This window comes from Pelmatolapia mariae, linkage group LG17 (genome assembly GCF_036321145.2).
Source record: "Pelmatolapia mariae isolate MD_Pm_ZW linkage group LG17, Pm_UMD_F_2, whole genome shotgun sequence".
NCBI classification, from domain to species: Eukaryota; Metazoa; Chordata; class Actinopteri; order Cichliformes; family Cichlidae; genus Pelmatolapia; species Pelmatolapia mariae.
The window spans coordinates 7304024-7328391 of record NC_086242.1 but is presented as its reverse complement, the minus strand read 5'-3'; the positions used below and the strand labels follow the sequence as shown (position 1 = coordinate 7328391).

General features: G+C 40.4%; 1 protein-coding gene across 4 annotated transcripts in view; it reads left to right on the top strand.

Moving 5' to 3' along the window:
* The window catches only part of dock4b (dedicator of cytokinesis 4b), a 135761-nt gene extending 111727 nt beyond the window's left edge, over positions 1 to 24034 (top strand). For 2 of the 4 annotated variants that reach the window (XM_063500654.1, XM_063500652.1), the window contains 11 exons: positions 2505 to 2588; positions 2706 to 2825; positions 3228 to 3349; positions 4008 to 4025; positions 4279 to 4390; positions 6966 to 7047; positions 8292 to 8401; positions 11401 to 11473; positions 15393 to 15509; positions 16278 to 16339; positions 23474 to 24034. In XM_063500654.1, coding sequence (XP_063356724.1) covers positions 2505 to 2588; positions 2706 to 2825; positions 3228 to 3349; positions 4008 to 4025; positions 4279 to 4390; positions 6966 to 7047; positions 8292 to 8401; positions 11401 to 11473; positions 15393 to 15509; positions 16278 to 16339; positions 23474 to 23929 — 1356 coding nt within the window. In that variant the 3' untranslated portion in view covers positions 23930 to 24034. The remainder of the gene's footprint in view (positions 1 to 2504; positions 2589 to 2705; positions 2826 to 3227; positions 3350 to 4007; positions 4026 to 4278; positions 4391 to 6965; positions 7048 to 8291; positions 8402 to 11400; positions 11474 to 15392; positions 15510 to 16277; positions 16340 to 23473) is intronic. The other 2 variants (XM_063500653.1, XM_063500655.1) reach the window with 2 other exon arrangements.
* The last annotated feature ends 334 nt before the right edge of the window (positions 24035 to 24368 follow it).

Below are 24368 nucleotides of genomic sequence, written 5' to 3'. Positions count from 1 at the left end.
CGCAACTTAGTACCTAACCCACTTGGTGACATCCACCAAGTTTAGCTAATTATATACCAAGCCGAATTCTTAAGGAGGCAGAGCGCCAGATTAATAAAGTACAAAAATCTTCCTAGTCATATCTTCCAATCACACAAACTTATAGTATTTATATGATGAAGTGGTAACAGATTGGTATGGAAAGTTGAAATATGGGCAATCTCATCGAGAGCTCCATTTACTGCTGCTTTTTTAAATGCTCCTTGAGTGGAGACACTTTAACCATTAGGAGCTCAATTCAAAAGAAAGAAGACTAGAAAAGAAGAAATAAAGATTTTTTTTTTTTTTTTTTTTGTTCTCCACAAATTGAATGGACTCAGCTGCCTTCTCTGTGTCGCATAGCAACTGCTGTGACAATGCATGTGTGTTCTGTGGAACATATACTGTATGTGTGTGCTTGTGAGTGAAGCGCATGTCCTCAGTACAAGTACCCTATTAAGGGTTGTAGGACGCCGATAAAAGCCCAAAAATAAGCATTTCAGAAGTGCTTTTTATCTTTGCTGCCAGTATTTTGCTGAAAACAAAAAAATCTGTATAAAATGTTGCAACTTCCAAAATATTTACTCCCATTTTACACACTGTTAACAAGGTTAGGTATATATTGATATGCATAGAGATGTTGTTTCTCTGGGTAAACACTGACCAGTGTCTCCTTCAAATCTTTTGTAATTTATATTTTCACATAAATAACAGAAAGTGATCATACCACATGAGCCGGACACAGATTTGACCTTTTTGTTTTGTTTTTTAATTTGTTTTTGTTTTTTTTCTGCAGCAGACACATTGGTACCAATATCAGCAGCTCATTTTTCTTGGCAGAATATATCATGCGGTGCCCCACAGACTGCATCTATAAATCTATTAATTTACCCGCGTAATGCCGATTGACAGCTGTGGAGGTTTGCTCGGCTCCAAATGAAGGAGAAATTGTCGTTATTAATATTCAGATTTATTGCTGTAGTTTGAGTTGAAACCCTTGAGGGGGAATGCTGTCTGATTTATTCCCCCCTCCCCTCAGCATTCCATCTCTAATTGGACTTTTCTAATGATTAACTGAGCCACTCCACGGTGAGGTCTCATTCCCTGCAGCCCGACGAGGAATTTCCATCATTTGTAGAAAATTATTGATTATTTTTTGATGCCGTTTTTGGGGGTCTTGGATAGAATTTCCTGGTGAAACTCAGTACTTCTCTCTTTGAGCTTCCCACCTCCCCGTAGAGTAATAATGTTTATGCAGTACGATTTTTTTTCTGTTTCACAGTTTAATAAGAGGGAATATTATATCCAGCACATACTAATTTATGCCATCTTGATAAAGATCTGAGGATGCCTGTCTGGAATAATAAGGTTCCTTATTTTATTGAAGTTTCATAGTCTGCAAGCCGCATGCATCCTTTGATAGGCATCTATGTGTGTGTTTGGGAGTGCATATGTCTGAAGCAGCCTTCAGCTTCTCTTCTCTTAAGTGTCTCTTTGGAGATAGACAGCTGTGTCCTTGAGAGAGGAGCCGTGCTGATCTTTTTAGTGAACTCCTCCTTACCTTTCAGTCTCTTTTTTTTTTTTTTTTGTGTGTGTGTGTGTGTGTGTGTGTGTGTGTGTGTGTGTGTGTGTGAGTGTGCGGCAGATTCATAAGCAGATTGTGAGCTGGGTCTTTTCATCGGTTCTCCCTCGCTTTGTGTACTCTGATGCAGATTGAAAGGGATTTACCATAATCTGTAGACACACTGCAAGTGTTGATGGCATTGTAAACAGGAAAGATCTTGCATTTAATGTATGGAAGTAGCAACCCCCCCCCCCCCCCCCCCCAAAAAAAACCCAAAACAAACAAAAAAAAAAAAAACAGTTATCATCATTCAAAGCAGACCGGGGCATTTTTCATCTTATCAGTTTCTCCTTTGAGTCGTTTTTTTTTTTTTTTTGAAGGCAGTGTCTGGGAAAGTGAATAGAAAGCACAGTCTGCAAGCCAAAATCAAGAAGGATGATGTTTCTAAAGAGACATGATCTCTAGCAGAGCACAATGACACGAATGAAAGTGATATAAAAGGGGCTTTTAAAATCGCAGACCAAATTGGCTCTTAAATCAAAGCAAAATCAATGCTTTGATTTCACTAACATCCATTTGGCACTGTATTTTTCGCCTTCTATTTTTAGCCACTATATACTTTAATTCTGCCCACTGAACCTGGTATTAATATTGCAACACAAATTTGCCAGACAGGACTTTTCCACCCTGCATTTTAGTAGGGTGTGATTTTTTTTTTTTTTTTTTTAACTCAAATTTTTCTCAGGTTTTGCGAACATTTTAAATGCAAAGTACTCAACAAATAGCTGTGTGGACACTAATTCGCTGTGTCAGGCAGGCTGCAATTCAGGTAGCACTGCTGTGGAGAGAAAAAAAAAAAAGCCCGCTGCTTCAGCTCCCAGGGCATACATAACAGATGTTCTGCATTTTTGCCTCTGTGCAGGCCTTTTTCGTGAAGGACTACATTATGAATCACCCCGAGGACGGAGAGAAGATCGGGCGGCTGAGAGAGCTCATGTTCGAGCAGGTTGGAAACATCACTTGAGCTCATGATGTCTTTTTAAATGCAAAGACAAGATGAATCATTTTTATCACCTAAATTTGACTTTCAGTTATTGTGCACTTTTTTCTGTTTGTCCTGCAGGCACATATATTGGAGTATGGCCTCGCGGTGCATGAGAAGTTTGTTCCTCAAGATATGAGACCCCTGCACAAGAAGTTAGTGGACCAGTTTCATCTCATGAAGTCCAGTCTAGGCATACAGGTAGGCATCGATTTTAAAGAAAGCTTTTTAAAATGCTGTACATGTGTAACTCAATGATAGATTCAGATTTCATGTTAAACAGAGGTTCATTTACCTAATGGATGTCATTCATGTGTAAGGATGATTAAAGCTGTCTAACATGTGTTCCTTTTCCTCAAATTACTTATCAGAGTCTTCAAGCCTTAATGGAAACAAACAGTGAATGTGACAATACAAACTGACTGCTGTGCTAAGAATTCTGAGTAAATGACCCCTTTATTCCTCTAAAGGGGAAAACCACCCCTCATTAAACAAACTGCCCTCATCTACATGTTGTGTGTTTTATTTACATACCTCACGCTGGCACAAAGAAGCATTTAATCATGTGCAATTTCTCCCCCTCCCAATTTAAAAAAAACCCAGGAGTTTCCAGCGTATGTGCGCGCAAGCCCGGTGCACTTCACCAATGGAAGCCCGCGGACGTGCAGAAACTCCGTGCCCAGCATCATTAGCCCAGATGGCGGCAGAGGAGTTGCCAGGCGGAGGTGACGGCTCTTTTCTTAATTTCTGTAGCTTTACGCGTATGTCTCTGTCTTTCTCAGCTAATTAAATTAACAAGTGAGGAAAACGTATTGCTTTTCAATGTCAATTACTTCTCTGGTTTATTATGCCAAGTCACCCAAAAAGATCTTTAACTTCCATTTCTGGAGTGCATAAAATTTCTCCTTCGTATTCTCTCACCTTCCTTTACTCGGTCTATAAGCGCTGCCCTTCAGTGCAGACCTTTGTTCGCATCTTACTTTCTTTTTCTTTTGCTTTTTGTGTCTCCATCTCACCTCGAACGTCACGCTCTCTGCCTTTTCTCTCTTCCTCCTTCAGTTCTTTACTGGCATAGCTCAGTACAATAGGTGTGGGTGGCTGGCTGGCACCCACAGGGATGTTTTCTGTGTGGCTGCTGTCGGGCCAGCAGGCAGACTGTGTGTGTGTGTGTGTGTGTGCGTACATGCGTGTGTGTTTTGATGTGTTCAGTGACCCTGCCACTTCGTCTACCTGCGACATTCTGCCTCCAGAGTCTGATCCCGCGGGGCGCAACCACACACAAGAAAGATGGAGACGCACACATCACCTCAATCTCCCTGTGACATTTCGTATTTTTGCTTGTTGAGTTCTGATTTCTTTTTTCCTTTTTTTTCTATTTTCCAGTTTCCAACGAAGAACCAGGTCACATCTCTTTCTTGTGCCTTTTGGCAGCATGATGGAATGCTGTGATTGATGAATCAGTTGCCTTCTTCTAATCTGGTATTTTCTGTTTCTCTGTTTGTCTATTTTTTTCCTTTTATTGGCCTTACTGCTGCTGAATCTTTGGTGAGTGAACCATTTGAAAATCTGAAAATCAATGTATAGTAGTATGAAACTTCACCCTTTGTATTGTAAATCATCATAACCCTCTCTCTTTCACCCTTAGCCTCTTCAGCTACCCTGCGGTGAACCGTTACTCCTCGTCCTCTCTGTCATCTCAAGCCTCCAATGAAGTTAGTAACATCACAGGGCAATCGGAGAGCTCGGATGAAGTCTTCAACATGCAGGTAGTCTCCCTTTGTGCCTACGCCTACACGCCCACACAAAGGCACTTAACCTAGTAGATTGAGTCCATATCCCAGCATTTGCCCTCCTCCTCCCTTCAGATTTCACTTGCAATGCTTTTTAATCCACTCTCACTCTATTTCACTCCTATTTCTCTTCTGACCCTTTTTCTCGCTATCTTCCACTCTTGCTCGTGTGAAACGCAGTCTGTCCGTGCAAATTGTCATGATTATATCAAATAAGGACATAGTGCTTTGTGTGGGCCCGTCCGGGGAGCCCCGCTGGAGTCTAATCTAAACTAGATTTGGCCAATTCAGAAAGCTGCCGACAACTCCTGGCAGGCTGTCTCCCGCACCTGGCAGGCTTGGAATAACAGGAAGGGAGGAAAACATGGGAGGGAAAAAAAATCTGTTGAAGCTATTACAAAGAGTTAGTTTGTGCTGCTTTTTTTCTTAAGTTTACAGAGCAGGTAGAATTTAGTAAAAGTTATAAAATGGATGAATCATAATTTTTTTATATATATATATATATATATATATATATATATATATATATATATATATATATATATATATATATATATATATATATATATATATATATATATATATATATATATATATATATATATATATATATATATATATATATATATATATATATATATATATATATATATATATAAATAAATAAATAAATAAATAAATAAATAAATAAAAATTAGCCATCACTATCTTGTTTCAGTCAGATGTTACTACATTTAGTTAGCAGGGTGTATCCACACTAGGGATGGGTATTGATAAGATTTTCACGATTCCGATTCCATTTTCGATTCTGTTTAACGATTCGATTCTTTTTAAAAAAGGAGAACACTAAGGTCGATTAGCTTAGAACTTTGTTTTATATCTTCTCTTTGAACAAGATAGAAATTTAGGAGTAACATGGCCTTACAAACCCAACAGTGAGATCTTAAGAGATCCACAGCCTACGGCTCTTCAATGGGGTGTCACAGGGTCCCCGGGGAAAAAATTGTAAATGTAAAATAAATATTCTTCTGTAGCAATAACAAAGTATAACATAAATTATTCTGTAGCAATTACACAAGAATATCCAGTAATGTCCCTGCCTACAATTAAACACATTCACTTACCGAAAATCGGGGGCATCTGCTGTGGCAAATGGGTGCAAGCCTTTTTCCACAAACTTAGTCACTGCTCGGTGACATTCGTCTATCATGGCCTGAAAGGAGACGCTACCGGTAGAATGCAGCGACAACTGCCAGCATCTGAGCCAGCCAGACTCTGTCTGTCTCTCTCATCATGGTCACCTAAATGCACAGTAATGGCAGGTTTTATAATAAGGCAGATCGCGCTAACATAATATGCACTGTTAGTTGATTATTTACCTGCCGCATTAACGGGAGAGGACGTGCAAACGTTACTGCTGCTGCTGCGTTGAGATTCACGAGTCCGGAGCGGAATTAAAAACACGACATTCATTTAAGGTTATCGTGTGTTTTGTGAGCAAATGCTCTTGCATATTCGTAGTGTTTCCTCCCTTAAATGAAATATCTACTTTGCAAGTATTGCAAGTTGCCCTGTTGTCATCCGTTCTCGTAAAGTATAACCAAACTTTTGAGCGTTTGAGCCGCTTAGGCGTCATGTTTCCTGCCAGGTAAATGACGCTCCGCAACGTGGTGACGTCATTCGGGGCGACTGGAATCGATAAGGGAATCGTTTGCAAAAATGGCAAACAATTCCAAGGAATTGAAACAGTGGGAACCGGTTCTCAACAAGAACCGGGTTTCGATACCCGTCCCTAATCCACACACTGCAAAAGAACATCACACATGTAAATGCAAATTAATGCTACGTAACAAACCAATAAATAATAAAAGAACGAGTTCTTAGAGCACGGTTTTCAAACATAAGGCCCGAGAGCCAGAACTGACCTGCCAGAGATTCCAGTCCGACCGACTGGACATCTTTGAAAAACGCGAAAGAGGGCATAAACTTTAGACTTCATAAGTTTTACAGCTTTTCCTACTGATAGCAAACAACTAGCAGTAAAGCAGTCTGTGTCATCACATACTGAGTAAACACATCTGCACACATGCATACTTTTAAGCCTTAATAAAATTTAAACAGATGAGTTAGAAAAACTGCCACAGCCCTTTTTGTGCTAGACAGCAACTATATAAATTTCAAGGGAAGTTGGGCATTTTAACATGGCCATCTATGGGACTGAGTGTCTTTTGAAAGCCACCTCACGTGACCAGTTGAGGAACTGCACTTTAATGATAACTTCTTTATTCCGCTGTTGCTTAGTACTGTTTTTTTTTTTGTTTTGTTTTTTAACTTACTGAGAAAAAGATAAATGTTACAGACAAAACTTATAATAGATGCTCAGCTTTGCACAAACTAGATTAGAAACCAAGCATATCCAGTATAAGCCAAGCAAACTGGGATTTTGTTTTGGTAGATGTATATTGTATTAATTATAAATTTTCATGATATTCTGCAGTTTTATTGTGGTATCGATGTACGTACTCATCATTTTTGTGTTTTCCACCTGCAGCCCAGCCCATCTACCTCGAGTCTCAGCTCCAACCATTCTGCCTCGCCCAACGTCACCAGCTCAGCCCCATCCAGTGCCAGAGGTGAGTCTGGCACTCAGCAACACCACTTATTGTACAAAAACGATACACAATGGGCTTTTAGCTGATATTTCAATCCACACAGAGGAAGCAGACAGAGGTTCAGCTGGACAGTCTGAACCTTTGACCTTTCACTGACACAATGTTCTCTCAATCCACCGCAGCATCCTGTCTGGTGAGGTACGAGAGGTTAGATGACGGCTAGGGATAAATGCGGAGGAGGTTGACAGGGGGAAGAAAAGAGAACAATGAGGAGGGAGCATTGAATGGATAGTGCGAGACTGAAAAATAGAAGGAATACAAAATGAGCCCAGATTTTAAAAAAAAAAAAAAAAAGAAAGAAAGAAAGAAAAGAAAAAAAATGAAATGAGCTGAGAGAAATGCTGTTGAAAGAAACATGGAGCTAGTGAAAATGCAAGAGAGAGTAAGAGATCATTATAGCTGAGTATCCCTCTTGGACTTCAGCACAATCTCCTGTCCAGGCCGGTGTCATCCAAGCCTCCTCTGCGGTGCATTTTGAATGTCTAATGCCTTCTCTTGCTCTCATCTCAATGTGTTCTGCTTGATCCCCGTCATAAAAAGTAAGAATATATGAAGACGTTTATGGAAGCGTACACACTCCCCTTTGGCAAGGTGCTGACAGCGGCCGACGCCCTTATAAAAGTGCCCTCTGTCTACCCATAAAGCATGTTGAGAATTATTGCTGCTGTGGTGTTATCTGAATAAGAGCCAACGATGGGCATTTCATGCTCATATGATAGCCTTCCAAGTGCTGTAACATTCACTAATGGATCAGGATCCATACAATGGCTCCAGCAGCTGAGGAGAAGTGCTGTGAAAAAAACCCAGAAACGTACCAACATGTATGTGGGGGCGGGCTTTTGTGTTCATCTCCGTTGGCGTGTTACATATGTTATAGTGTCGAACTCTAGCACATGTCTCTGTTGTGATTGTCCAGTGTAACAGAGGAGGTGAGGAAGTGAGGAGGGAGGGTGTGTGTGTGTGTGTGTGTAGGAGTGGCCAAGCCATTTATCATGTTGTGGAAGTAGTGAGGCTGAAAGAATGGTGGAGAGGCTTGGAGGGAGAAAGAGAGATTGGCCTTTCCTGATTGCCAGTGTTTGCGGGTAATAGCCTAACACCTTGCTGTCGTTTGGTCCCTTATGTGTTTGTGTATTTACTTGTGTGTGTGTGTGTGTGTGTGTGTGTGTGTCTGTTACCGCTCTAATGTCTCATACCATCCATTCCAGGATCCCCTCAGATGGCAGAGAAACACAAGCATTCCAGAGAAAATGCCTGTCTGTCTCCACGAGAGAGACCGGTCAGTGCCATCTTCCCCAATCCCCTCGATCCTGCACAGGTCAGCACACACATTCATTTGCACTTACAAATACGGCATTCAAATATGCCTTTTATAGCTATAGTGCATATGTCATAATACCTCGTGTTCCCTGTTAGAATGCGTTTCAAGTGTTATGTTCAATTTGAAGTACACCTCAGTGACTGTTAACAAGCGAGCATAGAGACACTGGAGTTGTGAACTGTTTTCCGCTTTGTATTGCATGAAGGTGTCTACTTGTCAGTTCAGCCTGTTTGCACAAAATAATAAATGACTAATCCCATCCCTTTTTGCAAAGGGTCTGGCTCTCATAAGCAGTGTATTAGGTTGTTTTAGAGAAAAAGAAATAGTGACACAAGAAGATACATTACATAACTTTGTTTTGCAAAGTTATGTAAAAGCATTGTTTTGTATTTAGTGCCTTTTGTATCCTTTTCCATACTTCTTTGTATCAACTGATAGGGCGTAACGCTCTGATCACTGGCAGGTGAAGTGAATAACACTGATTATCTCTTCATCATGGCACCTGTTAGGAAAATAGGCAAGTGTAAGGGAGTTTGAGTGAGTTTAACAGAGGCCATGTTGTGATGTTAGATGAGTGGGTCAGAGCATCTCCTAAACTGTAGCTCTTGTTGGGTGTTCCTGATCTGCAGTGGTGAGTGTCTATTAAAAATGGTCCAAGGAAAGAACAGTGGGTAACCCACGACAGGGTCATGGGTGCTCAAGTTTCACTGATGCACATGGGGAGTGAAGGCTAACCTGTGTGGTCTGATCTAAAAGACAAGCTGATAGAAGGGTGTCAGAATACACAACAGTGGGCACATGAGCATTAGACCTGGACCACGGAACAATGGAAGAAGGGGGTCTGGTTGGATAGCTGCCTGCATGTGTGTCGCTTATCTTGGGAACACCTGGCACCAGGAAGCACTATGAGAAAAAGACAAGGTGGTGGAGGCTGTGTGATGCTTTGGTCAATGTTCTGCTGGGGAACTTTGGTTCCTGCCATCCATGGGGATGTTACTTTGACATATACCACCTCCATAAGCATTGCTACAGACCCTGTAGATCATTTTATGGAAGCAGTATTCCCTGATTGCTGTGGCCTCTTTCAGTAGGATAAGGCACATTGCCACAAAGCAAAAATGGTTGAGGACTGGTTTGAGGAGCACAACGAGTTTGTTGTCCAATCTGTGTGATGTGTTGGACAAACAATTCGGTTCCATGGAGGCTCCACCTCACAGCTTACTACTTAAAAGATCTGTTTGTAACATCTTGGCGCAGATACCACAGCATACCTTCAGGGGTCTAGCGGAGTCCATGCCTTAATAGGTAAGGGCGAAGGCAGGGACCAACATAATATTGAGCAGGTGATCACAGTGTTATCCCAGATTGTTGTATATAGTATTACAGTGGTAGATACCTACTCCAAGTTTAATATAAGTATCAAGTAATGAGGTTGGCGTATTTATAAAAGTGAGAGATAGCTACAGAGTTACAGGGGAGGTGATTAAGGCTTGGGTCTGAAAGTGAAGGTTACCAACCTCACAGTGTTAACTTGAAAAACATGAACATCCAGCATGAACTATCTGAAAAAATAAGTTTAGGTTTATAAAGTCAACGGCGCCAGTGTGTACTTACATGACAACTAGGCTGCAGTGCCGATGGGAGAATTTTTCGGCAAGAGGCATCCAGCCACCGAGCTTGAAATCCCGTTTCATGCGCCACTAACAGCGGGCAAAAGCTGAGGATTACAGTGGTGAGAAAACCGATAACATAATCTACTGGAGCTTATATCACTCCACTCTTGAATTCTGGGTCAGTTTTTTGGTTGAATTCAGCTATGGTGCTGTTTTTCATTCCCGAACACTGTGAAGCACTGCAGGGTTGACCACTGCTACCTAACTTAATAGACTCCACACTCAAAACTGGTGGTTTTGGCTGAAGTGAGTGTGCTATTTATTTATTTTTTCTTAGGAGGGTAATGGATAGAGGAATAGTCATTTTTCTCTCAGTTGTGGCCCTTACAGATGGTTCTTTTGCTATTAGTCCTGCTCATGGCACAACCTGTCATCCAAGTGTGCGGCTGCCTGATTTTAACAAAAAAGGCAAAGAAGAAGCAGGGTCTATATTTGTCCCGCACTGCAGCCACACGTAAGGTGCATACTGGGGCAGAAAACAAGGTCACCTTTGCAATGTACAATATATTTCAATGAGTGACTGTCAAAAAAAGGCCGGATGAGGGCACACGCCGTGAGGCTATTCGTAGCATAGAAGTGCAGTTTTTCAAGAGCTGCTGATGTTACTCATGTTTTATTAAAGTCAAACAGTCCAGCTCGCCTTTATTCCTGTTAGCAAGAAAGATAAAATAAATAAAAATCCTTTACAGCCAACTAATGCTACAACAACAACAAGAGCCGACACGAACGCTATGATATTGCGGTTTCTTTTCTCGATGAAGGACAGACTGTAACACAATCACACACTCCATCTGCAGTGACAAAGCCACGATAAGAGAAAAATAATGTTTGCCTTTCAAGGCCATTCATCTCTTGCGGTCAGTGCCTGTCACTGTTCACCTGTTTTTCTTCCCCCTGTTTGTGTTGAGTCATTTGAAGTTTGGAGGTATTGATGTTAGGGAGGCGAACAATTATTTCCAAGCTGACAGGAATGAAAGACTCGCTATTAGCTGCTAATGGAATATTGATTATTAGAGACATTGATCGCTTGTATCATTTACTGTAATTAGAGCAAGAGACTAAGAATAAGGTACCTTATTTATAAGTTTTCTTTTTTGGGGGGGTATGGAAAGGTGCGGAGAGGCATCACCCACTTCTGCAAAAGCCAAATCTCTGCTATGAAAGTCGCAGACAGCAGCCTTTCTTTGTGACTCTTCTTCTTTTATCCCGTTCTGTTAAATTTGTCCCAATGCTTTTTGCTTTTCAGGTCAGTGATTCTGTTACAAATACAATTCTGTGCAGTATGTGCTAGACAATAATTTGGACAACTTCTTCCTTGTGCAGAGAGCCCCTGCTCATCAGATAGGTGATACCACTTTACCGAGGAGTGACCCCAACCTCTCAGCGCCAGATAAAGGTAAAAACACTTTGTTTAACATATTTCTTATGTCCTTCAAGTGTTCCCTCTCCTTCCAGGGAAATGATGCTATCTCACGTAGTTGCTCTTTTGCATTAAACACATTTTTTGATGCTCTGTTTCTTATTGTCGATTCAGAAATGGTTTATTTCTGATTCTATGGTGGCCCTGAGATGCAACGCAACAAAAATTAAAACAAGGCATTTTAGAAAACACAACAACAGCTCAAAAGAGCTAAATGTTCTTCACTTTATGATTCTGTCCTTTCAAACTAAGCTTTATTATAATGCAGGAGCAGGTAATGAGTAATGTACCTATTAACTAACTAGGCAGCTCATTCTATTTCTCTTAACAAAACCTTCTTTAAAGAGACAGATTTTAGGGCCAATTTGAAAGAAAGGCAGATATGAAATATAAAAGTGAGGTCAGAGGTCAAAGGTGACATGATATTTGGATGCAAACTATAATGTGACATTTAGAATTCTCATATACCGTTATCATTTAACCTTGAAGACGAGGTCAGAGTTCCAAACTAATGTAATATTTAGAATCCCTATATATCATTCCTTATACGCCTATATGCTGTCAATACAAACAATGGCAGTATGAAACATAGCTTTAAATAGTTCTATATAGCATTATTATCACTTTGACCTTCAGATCAATAATATGAGAGGTCATATATAATAATATAAGGAGAGGGCAGAGGTCGAATGTGATGTAATTTAAAAAAAAAAAAAATCTTTATATGGCACTTTCTATATGTTTACAATATAGACCACACAGTTTCTAAATGATAAGATTTTTGCCAATTTTTAACCAATTAACCATTAAATTGACCTCAAAGACCTCAGTGGATGTAAACCAAATTTTAATGGATCGTTAATGTGACCTCACTCTCCCCCACTACAAAGTTTTATTGGGATTCATTCAAAAAGTTTTTGCGCTATTTTGTTGACAGACAAACAATAGCAAACGGAAAATCTTGGCGGAGGTAACGAAAAACTGTCCCTGCTATTTCCGTGCCTTTGTTTTTTTGGAAACATCTCTGTGCTGTCTGAAATTTAGTGATTTCTAAAATCTTGCTTGTGTTTTACAAAATGTTGTGGAGTTTTTTTTGTTTTGTTTTTTTTTTGTCCTTGTTGTGTTCGCACCTCAGCGCTACCGTACATTTCCCACATCCAGTTCCCAGCACTTGCCCATTAAGCACAAACCCCAATCACACACACACACAAAGCTCTCTTCATTGATGCTTATGCTAGAGTAGCATTTTATCTGTCCAGACATGCGGTATGTGTGTGTCACAGTTTGGCCACAGATTGACTCAAGGCATTTTTTTTTTTTGTTTCCACACAGCTGCTTCTGGCCTCGGGATACAAACACACATATAAACACTCACATACACACAGACTAGATTATAGCTTTTCCTAATCCATCATTCTGAAAGAGTGAAAAAAAGAGCAGGTACTATCCCTATAGTACTGATGGACACATGTGACATTCCTGTACGAGTGCATATGGATTAGTTCGGCCCACTCGTTGTGATTTAGCTCAGCACAGATAAAGGGAGATGCACATGTCTGGTATTTTCTGGGTATACCTGGCATTTGAGGCAGAATGTTAACAGCCTCAGTTATAATTTCAAAATACTTAAACAGTTTGATTATAAACTGAGTGTACCCTTTTTCCCCCTGTTATTGCTGTTTCTTGCAGCAAAACAAAAAAGAACAACTCTCAGAGCAGTTCTTTATATAATTATTGAGGATTTGCGGAAAAGACAACTTAAAAAAAGAGCGAAGAGCGTGGATGCGGTAGCTTCCTTGTGACTCGCACACAAACGCACACCTTTCCATGTGATTCAGCTGTGATCTGTAAATAATGCAGCGAGATGCACAATATGGTGTCGAGACACCTACAGGCACATAACGTAATAAAAGGTGTTAGAATTAACACGAAACCTGCGAGTGAACAAGTGGCATTATCTGCGATGAACCTTTATTTCTGACTCTGGAAAGTGTTGTTTATAATATAACATTCACTGTAAAACATGATAGAGGAATATTGTTTTGCTTTATTTTTTCGTTAAAGGGCTGCTCAGTAGTTGAGTCCAGAGACATCAGGCCTACCACAACTTTCGAAACTGTGACCTAAGTACTCACTCACAGTGGGATGTCACTTATGGTGCATGATTACCTTTTATTTTTTACTGAAATGTCTGCGCTCTAAGAGTAGGAGCAACTTGAGAGCTTGAGATCTGATTGAATGTGACCTACAAATCTCACCACTAAACATCGGCTGAGATTTAGTAACAAAAGCTACAGTAAGCTTTTAAAGAATGTTTATGAGCTGCAAACTGAAAGTTTTGTGGCTTTAACCATAAAAGCCCGAAAGTCTGCCCTGATTTAAATTCTGACTCTCTCCTCCTTCAAGTTTGGCAGTTTGGGAACCTCTGGATGGCTTCCAGTGGAGGGTTTTTTCACTTTTTTTTTTGGAATGATGAAGTTCTCGCAACTTGCTCTTGCACATTTGTGATGCGCAATGGATCGGCTCTAATGTGTCAGAACAGCACACATTAAATTTGAATTTCATTTTGAGGAAGAGGACAAAAATCTCTGACTCCTCCTCATTGCAGCAATAACTGCCACCAGGCGCAAAAATCTCCCACCTCTTACTCACAGTCTTCTCTCTGCGCTCTGTCAATACCGACAGCAAAACCCAGTTTGCACTGGCAAAATGCCTTAGTAAATCTGCCCCAAGGTTACCCTTTAATGCAAAGTTAGTGAATGATCTAACTCAAATGCCTCCAGACATTAAAGAAGAACTCTGTTTGCATTCTGACCCCAGATGACAAATTCAGAGTGCACAACTCAGTAAATGTTGAGCAAGCATGCTCCTGGTTGTGTTTCTAAACATTGCCCAAGCTCCTTTCAGACTAGGGCTATGGGGACTATTTCATTGAAGATTTCTCTTTGGTGTCTGGGTTGAAGACATGATTTTTCAACATGAAGTTTGAGTCAGTTTGATATAGCAAGTATCAAGTTAGAGGTGCATGGTGAAATCACAGATGGACGTGTGCAAGTGGTCAGGAGAGGATCTAAAAATAACAGGAGCCCTGCAAGCGGTCTAGATGTGACTAAAGCAGATATATTTCATTCTGATAAGGTTTTTGCTTTTTAGGCTAAGATTTCAAACATTTTTGATGCCAACTTGTGCAATCAGCACAATCACAATTGTACAGGACGCACCAGAAATTATCACTAGATTGCATTTGGTCAATTGAAGACAGTGAAGCTTTCAAAAGGCTGGAGGTAATTCAGTGTGGCAACAAAAGAAGGCCAGACCCCAAAAAACATGGCAATGCCATTTTGAAGCTGGTTGACCATAAGCTCCTTAAAACAGAACACTAGAAAAACAACAATCAGAGTTCAAAACACAGCTTTTTTGGATAATTTTAGACCAATCAAAAACTCTGAAAAAATTGCCTAATCAGGACTTGTTATGAACAACAACCCTTGCAAATGTCATGATTCTCTCATGAAGGATTTGCTAAATCCTGAAGTATGTGGCATCACATTTTTCCATCTCCCGTAGAAATGATGAGGAGTGAATTCTGTCATGTGTAATAATCCAAACTGTTCTATTTTGGCAGATGGAAGTCATGTTGCATCGATTGCTCATCACAAGCAGCTGATTGATAATTTCTTCTTTTAGGATCTTTAAATGGTTGAAATTGTCTCTGTGCTCTAAACTCAGCAAACAATTTACAGTTTAACTTGTGGTATTCATCTGATCGCACTCAATATGTTGTCAACAATCATACCGTCCATTTAAAATGTGCAACATTTCACTGTGTTCTCATGTTATCCTGTGTAACCCATACCTTGTCATGTGATATGTCGTGTTTTTGTGTACTCTAAAGTGAGGCCCGCTCCCAGTAGTTGGAGCCTAGACAGTGTCAAAGAGGGTATGCCACACTCCTCTGACTCTGGTGGCAGAATGCTATGCCCTCCTGTACCTCCTAGGCCACCGTACTCAGGTAAAAGGAAAAAAAAAAAAAAAGCTGATCCAAGAAAATGCTCCAGTGACGAATGGTACTAATTTTCCAGTCTGACTTTTGACACCCGGTGCTTACACCACCTTTTCTTACTAAAGCGTTTCCCATCTGAGGCACTGTTTCCTGTCCTTCTGCTCTTACAGTGGCAGCAGCATTTCCTTCACTAACAGTCTTCAGTTGCTGATATTTCCCTCTGTAAGATGTTTGGTTCACTTGTGAACAAGTGTGGAACTCTCTGTGGAATTTCTAGGTGGCTGAAGTTAATGCCAATTAAAATTCCAGTCAATTCTGAGTTTCTTGTTTTTTTTTGTTTTTTTTGTTTTCTTTCAATCCCCTTGAGAAATGCATGTCATTACATTTCAACAACAGTTTTTTTCCCCCACCAACAGCTCAAACTCTTTTAGTTATTTACTTATTTAAAGATTCACCCGTGTTGACTTATTCCCTGGTGTTTCCTGATGTATTGCACTGCCCATCAGCATAATAAGCAGATGGAGTGTTTTTCTTTTTCTGCCCTCTCTGCATAGTGCAGTAACAGCTGTTGGATGTAAAAACAGCTTAAGGCGGTCCAAAGGACCTGCAGCACATCAGCACTTATTTTGACTCATTGACGCTTTAAGCCACTGCCCCCTCTTTGCTCCAAGTGTGTATGTTTGCATGACTCATGCTGTGTCATCCTTGTGAATGAAAGAAAACACTTCTCTAATTTTTATTTTACCCCTCTCTCTCTCTCTCTCTCTCATCTGCCAGGCTCCTCGGCTAAAAACATGAGGTCACAGTCTCCTGTTCCCACATCCAGATCACCGCAAAAGGTTAGTTCCTTTTTTTTCCTTTTCTTTTTTAAGTTTCTCCTTACTTTGCTGAGACAGCCTGACCCTGCTTAAGCTGGTCATAGTGTTAACAACTACTGTAGCTGAAACTCAATAGGGCAGGATAGGACACACCTAAACACCGGATTACAGTATTCGATGGTCAGAGAGGAGCACAAACCTAACAGAGGCAGTCCGCTATACAACAAACTTAACAACCCATTCAGACTAAAACACTTAACGCCTGTCCAAGGTTTAAGAAAAAATGCTCTGAAAGGGAAATTTCCACAAATACCAATCTTGGGGTTTTGTGGGGTTTTTTTTTTGGGGGGGGGGGGGGGGGGGGGGGGGGGGGGGTTTGTTTGTTTTTAGATTTTATTTCTTCCTATTTTTTTTTTTTTTTTTTTTTTTTGGACAAATGTTTTCTTGCACAATAATACAAGAAGGTGACATAAGGTTTTAGGAAGTGCAGTCACATAAATTAACAATTTTCAGTGCTTAACAAATTTATCAGACCAACCCCCAGTTTATGGTTTTTAAATCCACCACTATTCACATTTTTAATCAAAGTGATACTTTGAATGCTAAAATATGACATTTTATCCATCAAATTTTAAATGGAGTGTTTTACCAAAAAAAAAAAGCAGAAAAAATAGGAAAGTGCATTAATTTTTGATTAGAATGCCAAATTGCAGTTATTTACTTAGATTCATTAACCAAAAAAAATAGTTTAATGGTTGAATGTTACGCTTGATTAATATCTGACTCCTCGGAGAACTTGAGTGGGATAGCTCAAATTTGTAAAAATAGGAATTCAGTTTGTTATTCGCCCAATAAATAAAAATGTCATTTTTAATTTTAAACATGTTTTTGACAGATTTTGAAAATATTTGTGTTTTGTTTTTATCACAGGTAAGGTCTAAGAAATTTGTTAACCATTGTACTTAATAACTTTTAGTATTTGATACTCCAGAATTATTCATACCCTTTCTTAGTATACAGTTCCGATTATTCCTCCAAATACTTCTTGTAGATGATCACATTGTTCCTGTCACCACAGGGGTTTTAGCCAACTTCTCTTTAACCACCTTCTCCAGGTCTTTCATGTTTTTTTGAGTTCGTTGGCATGAACGTGGTTGTTAGTTCTTGCTGCTCTAGAGCAGGTTTTTTTGGCACACTCCTTCGTATTTTTGTTGAGAAGCTTTATATACTAGACCTGTTTCACGATTCTACTCACTTTTGCAAGGTTTCCAGGCCCATTTGTTGAAAAACAACCCCATAGCAGCAGAGCATTATACTCCCGCCTCCGTGTTTGACTGTTGGAACCATGTTTTCGAGGTTGAAAGCGTCACCTGTCTTTCACCAAACAAACCTATGCCTGAAATGACCATAACTCTGACACCTAAAAACTTAGATCTTCATCCAGGTCAGCTTTTTCAAAACCTAGATGAACTTTTGATGCATTTTTTGGAAAAGTAGAGTCTTCCTTGGCTGGCATTCATAAAGCCCCCCCTTGTGCAGTGTTTGCTGCAGTGTCTGCTATTCTATTTCTGTAGAATACCCTCGTTTGTGATGTGTGGGTTACTGTTGGCCTCTTGTAATACTTTTCTTGTGAGATGGGACATCACCTTGTGCTTTCTAGCACATTCCTTCAGGTGGAATAACATATACTTGTTAAAGATGCTCTGGACCGTGATTTTGGGACTTGGAATCACTTGGATATGGCTTTGTAGCCCGTGGCATTCTTGTAAGCATTCAAAATACGTGACCCAAGGTCCTTACTTAGTTCTTGCGTCTTACCAATGGCAGATGTCCTGAACTGACAGTGTTTCTACCAACTCCCTTCAGTTTATAGCTCCCAGAAATGCTCTGGAAATCGACATAGCTTAGTTTTTTTGCCTGTAGAGAAATCCGGAGCACAGTCTGGGTGTGCGAAAATATCTGTGCTGTCAACGACAATTTCCTTGATACTGAGGAAATGAGAGGCATGAATAATTTTGGACAGAAAAAAGTAAAAATGAAAGTATTGGTATTTTATTGTTATGCTAATGATGTGAAATAAAAATGTATCTGGATTGTTCCATCTCGGCTATAATTCTTTTATCATAAGCAAAATCTCACCAACTGAGTTTTTATGTACAAGAGAATTTAAAAAGACTAGATTTTTTTTTAGGTGGATGGATCATTTGGGGCATAACTGTACGAATGCAATAACATTAGCTGCAAAAATACCTGTGTCCATGCCTTTCAGTCCCAAGGCTTGCACTTAGTAAATCCCAACAGTAGCTTTTTAACACCAAGAGGTGGTTTTTTTTTTTTTTTTTTTTTTTTTTTTTTTTTTTTTTTTAATTCTTATTTTTCTCCACTGGCACAGACTGTTTGTAAAGCTGTCCCTTAATCTGCTCACTGTAAACACCGACTGAGCCCAACTGGGAAAGACCCGGTCCGACTGAGCTTCATCTGTCGGCAAGTTGAAATCATATTCATAATCAGCCTGACAGACGTTTAGCAGCAGCCTCGGGATCTTTTTCCTGTACTGGTATCCTCTAGCTAACCAGCTGCAGGGTCTTTATTCTACTCTGTGTCAGCCATGAGACTGGGGGAGCTTTGCATTAGTGTTCAGTGAAACCATTAACAGCTCCAACACTGTTAATGGTTTTCATGTTTCATGTAAGTTTTTGTAGCTTTCATGTCACACATGTCCCAAAGTGTCCAAAAAAATGGGACTGGCTTGAGGGCATACAGTGTATTAAGTAACTCTACACCTGGTAGAAACCAACTGTTATACTCTGAGTTAGAATTCAAGCTCTAGAACGATGTCACTCTGCGTGCTCATCAAAAATATGCAAAACCAGATGGAGTGATCTGTTAGTGAATTTAAAAGGAACCCCGACTATTATGACAGGTTACTCTAAAATTATCAAATTATCTCCACTACATAAAAAATACTACATACTTGAGAATAACTACAATTTTTTCGTTGTTCATTAAATCTTTGTTGTTTAAAACTATCTTGGAGCTGTGGGAGCGGCCATGTTTTTGCGCACACAATGCATTCTGGGACGATGACATGTATTGGTTGTCAGCAGTATTGGCGCTTTCGTTCAGCTAACCTGTTTTGTTTTTAGTGTAGTGTAGCAACAGTATTAATTAACTCGCCTATTAATGACCTGGTTACAACTTGGTAGACTAGCACTATACCTGTCATGGAGCCTAACAAGGGCCCAAAGAACATCTGGATTAAGACATACGGCTTCAAAGTTTTGGTGCACTGTGATGCATGGAGAATGTAAAAATAACGATATCGTAATTTCACTGTATAATAAAAATTAAAATTCTATTAATGTCTTTAGCATGCGGTTATGTGATACCATGGAGAGCTGCTGTTATAAAATTGAGCTCTTTACAACAAGCGCTCTCAGTCGCCGTTGCCATTGGCAAGCAGTTGCCGCATAGACACCAGTAGTTTTCCCCCACATTCGCGTCCTTGTGTGACTGATAGTTTAGATTAGGATGAAAACAAAGTACTGGTTGACTATTTTCAAAATGTGCTTAAAAGGAAAACATTTGGCGTATTTTAATATCACATTATTATTGAAAGCGAAGTACATATTTAGCGCAAACATGTCTTAATAGCCGGGATTCCTTTTAAATTTCAAAGCCTGAACCCTATTTGTTGTGTCTGTTTTTCCTTTACTATTAAAGTGACGAGACCTCTTTGTGCTGCAGTGAATGTTCCCCTCAGCATCTTGACTGGAATGTTTTGAAAGAAGTGGTTTTTTTTTTTGTTTGTTTTTTTTAATGTCTCTGACCTCAGAGTTTATCTACAGATAAACCTCACTTTGTTTTTAAGCTCGGATTTATTGATGATCATCTTAATACCAGTCTGCAAGAAGAAGAAATCTGGGAAAGGTTAACTAAGCAGTGAGTGAGCTCTTAATGAGGGTAAAAAGTTGTTTTGAAAAGCTGTCTAGTCTTCTGCTAGCTGCTATCTTATTTGTCACAAGCGGGAGTGCTGAGCTCCCAGCGTCGTCACAGGTGTGATGTCTCCTCACATGTGACAACTGCCACGTATGCGGCTGTTTGTGTGCGTTTCCCACCACTTGTGTATGAAACAGAAAGAGAGAGAGCGAGACACTGGATACCAAAGTGTGAGTGACAGCTTGGCGCTCAGCATGCTCTGTCAATCAAATTTGTGTGTGGCAAAGTGTGTTGGCACTTTTGTTTGCGTGCGTGCTCGATGTGGCGATAGAAGAAGCCCGTAGCGAAGTACCGAGTGCCCATCACAGCACAGCCTGAGATGGACCCTCTGTGGACCTCCAGCGGGCCCTATTATCTGGCACATGAGCGCACCCATGCCAAACGCACACATCAGTCAGTGCAGCCAGAGGCCTATTACCAGACCACAAACCCCAGGACTGCAGTGAACCTGCAGAAAACACATGGTGCAAGTCTGACAGGGCTGCACTTACTCATCTCCAGAGGTGGAAAACTGGGTCAGGAGTTTAAAGTACTTGTCAGGATTGTATTAAATATACAGATTTTATCATGCTCGGACAAATGTGAAAAGGCTTGTGCAGTCGTGCATGTCAAATACATCTCTTTGTGCATGCCCCTGTGGCAGGAACAATGCAACCTTACTGATCAACTGTATACTCCACTAGATCCAATTATTTTCAGCAGATATAATGGCAGCGTGGTGTAATTGCTTAGAAAAACATTTTGATGAGTGATCGGATTTTTGTTGGAGGGAAGTGCAGCATATTGTGTTTTTTCGTCTCGGTGCACAGGCCCAGTTGATGGAGTGAAGAAAACTTGGTCCTCTCATTCTGTTCACCGACTACATTTTTAAGGTTATTCATTGTTGCCACACAGCTGTGTTAGCACACGTGTTTTAGCCAGCGTAATGGGGGGGGTCAACAGGTTAAGTGGTTATCACAAGCGACTCATGATAATTAAGACAAAACTTATATGACATATGTGATTTACAAAATATTTTTGTCATGCACTTAAGGTTTTGTTCATTTGGGAGGGAAACATAACCCAAGCATGGAGGTTATTTCATGGTGATGGTAATTGACATGAAGAGAAAAAAAGCGTTGAGTGTGCTTTTGTTTTTAAAGAGGTCCCCTGTTTGGCTCTGATGTCAATTTGCAAATTTAATGAAATCCTGAGATTTTGCTCTGTTTTTCTTCTTATTTTGTGTTATTTAATATTGGTTATTAAAAAGTGTTACTAGATGAATTATCAGTTATACTTGGGATGAAGATCCTCAAAAATATCACTATATATATATTCTTTTTTGGGTTTTTTTATTGTTATACTTTTTAATTTCCTCTTCAGTAATACTCTGCTTCCAGGCTCCATAATTCAAATGAAATTAAAAAAAAAAATACTGAAGTTGAAGGTGGTCAGTTTTTTTTTTTTTTTTTTTTTGGGGGGGGGGGGTTTGTTTTTTATAAATCAATCTACTGTTTGTCTGTTATTATATTTTAGTTGCCCAGTTAATTGTTTACCAAAAGAAATTTCTCACACTATCACAAAATATCTGTTTTTTGATTGTTTTTTTTAATTTAGGAACTGCTTAAATGCCAAGTTCTTTCACATCAGACAAATAAACAGAGTGAATCTTTATAATTAATAATCTGGCAAACAGCTAATATTTTGATATCCTTATTAAAAAATCTAGTAAAAGTAAAATAATGCTTGTTTTCACTCTGATTACAAGTTTCACAACAGCTTCACCTCTTATTCTGTCTGTAGCTATTCTGACGTCAGTCATTGTGGGTTTAGTGTACGCAAACATTTAAGATTATTTTCTGTTTATTAGGTGTTATAGGAATGGGAACTTCCCATCTGCTCCCCAGATTGCCTATGGTGTACCTCAAGGATCTATTATAGGGCTTATACAGTCATGTGGAGAAGAAAGTATGCCTTATTGAAGTTTTATGTGTCGGGTCAGAATTCAAAACTCTTCTGGGCCTTACGGTGCGTTCACACCGAACGCGATAGAGGCGAGCGCAAACGCCCCAAACGCCCCTAATGTGACGCGTGCACATTCGCACCTCAACGTGTGTCCAGGGAAAATCCACCGCGCCTCGAAATTGCATCTTTCCACGCGCGTGGACCGGAAATGTGGGAAGAAGTTGTGCCAGATGTGTTGTGCTGCAGATGTCCTCTGAATAAACACATTATCTTGTTAGCGGAAAGGTATTTGTACATCACGGTTTCATCGGGTCAGTCTGGAAATTAAAAAGCAGAATGAATGAACTTACCAGGTTGCCCAATCTCCTCACTAATGTGCCTCCAAGCTAGGTCCGTTTTATTCCTGTCTCGGTAGAAGTAGTAACTAGCATCATTTAGCTCTGGATGATTAGCCACGGCACTGATGAGCTTTTCCTCCATACTGAATGACGAATGAAGGGCTTTGGCTGGATCTGCCCCTTTGACCTAGTTACAGCCACGTCACCGGCCTCCTGATTGGTTGTCGGGGCGCGATTTGACACCGGAGTTCATATTTTCCAACTCGAGCGTGTGCACAAAATGCAACACACAATCTGACACGCGTGGTTTTCTTCGCGAGTCACACGCGCCCCACGCGGTACACTGACGCGCGTTTCACGGGTTTTGGCGTTTTCGCGACGCAAATCTGCTTCCGCATTTTCGCCGGATGCGCAATCGCGTGTCATCGCGCTCTTTCCATTGACTTTACATGTGAACCTGACGCTCTGGCCGCCTCTATCGCGTTCGGTGTGTACGCACCGTTAGAAGGTCTTAAAAATAGGTACATACAAATCCCAAAAAGTTGATTCTTTTCATCTGGGTGTAGTGTTTTCAGGTGAACAGAATGAACTCTTTGGGACTTGGATGATTGAGTATGCATCAAGACAAGCAAATACAAACTTTTGATGAATAGCAACAAATGACATATTGCATTTTTCGTAATACTATTTTCCCTATAATCTCTACACCACTTAGATTTTTATTTTTGTACAAAAACACAGATACTAAAGATTGATTTGATTTGGTAGTAGTATCACTGTTGTTGATGATATCCATGTCCCATACCGGAAAAGCTCTTTCTCTGTGCAGTGAACTGCAGTATTTTTAAATAAAGTCTCCTATTCTTCAATCTAGACCACAGTGCCACCTTTCACCCCTTCGCCCACTGAGTGCCAATCTGCCAGTCTGGTCTCCAACTCCCCAGTCCTGTCCGGCAGCTACAGCAGCGGCATATCCTCCCTCAGTCGCTGTAGTGTGTCCGAAGCTTCAGGAACCGAGCTCCCCACAGGTGACCATCCGTCCCACCAACTGCCTCCACCTACCACCTTGCCAAACTCTGTCTCCAGTAGCTCGGACGAGCCCATCCGCAGAGAGAACAAGACACCGCCACCCTACAGCGTGTACGAGAGGAACAACCCCCGCAGGCCCGTGCCGCTTCCCCACAGTCTCTCTATTCCCCCACAGACGGACCCCCCGGCCCTGCCGCCCAAACCTCACCAGCTCCGCACAGGCAGCATGAAGTTGGATGGAACCGCCGACCCTCGAGTCCCCAGACCAAGGCCTCTGCCCAGGAAGGTGTCTCAGCTATAGGTGCTGGTTGCAGAGCACACAAAAGGAGATGGTGGGAAGAAAAAAAAACTGGCATATTTTGCACTTTTCTACATGGCACTCTTTTTTTTTTTTCTTTTTTTTTTTAGAGACATTCAATTTGGCATTCCTGACCTACACTCCAATAAAAGACACAAGCCTACACATTAACAGGCAGTCTAGAAACTGAAAAGCTGGCAGATGAAGTTTCTTTTGTATTTACTAGAGGGCATTGCATTGACTTTGACTTGGTCGTTCTGCACTTTTAGCTCTAGTACATACAATAGCTCACCACAGTCAGTTGTAACACCACACGTTTACCGAACACTCTAGAAAAACACAGTTTTGATAGATGTAATAATCTCAAATATATGTATATTGGTATATATGAGAATTGTTTTGCCTTAAGTATTGGAAACAGAGTCTTTTATCTGTGAGTCTT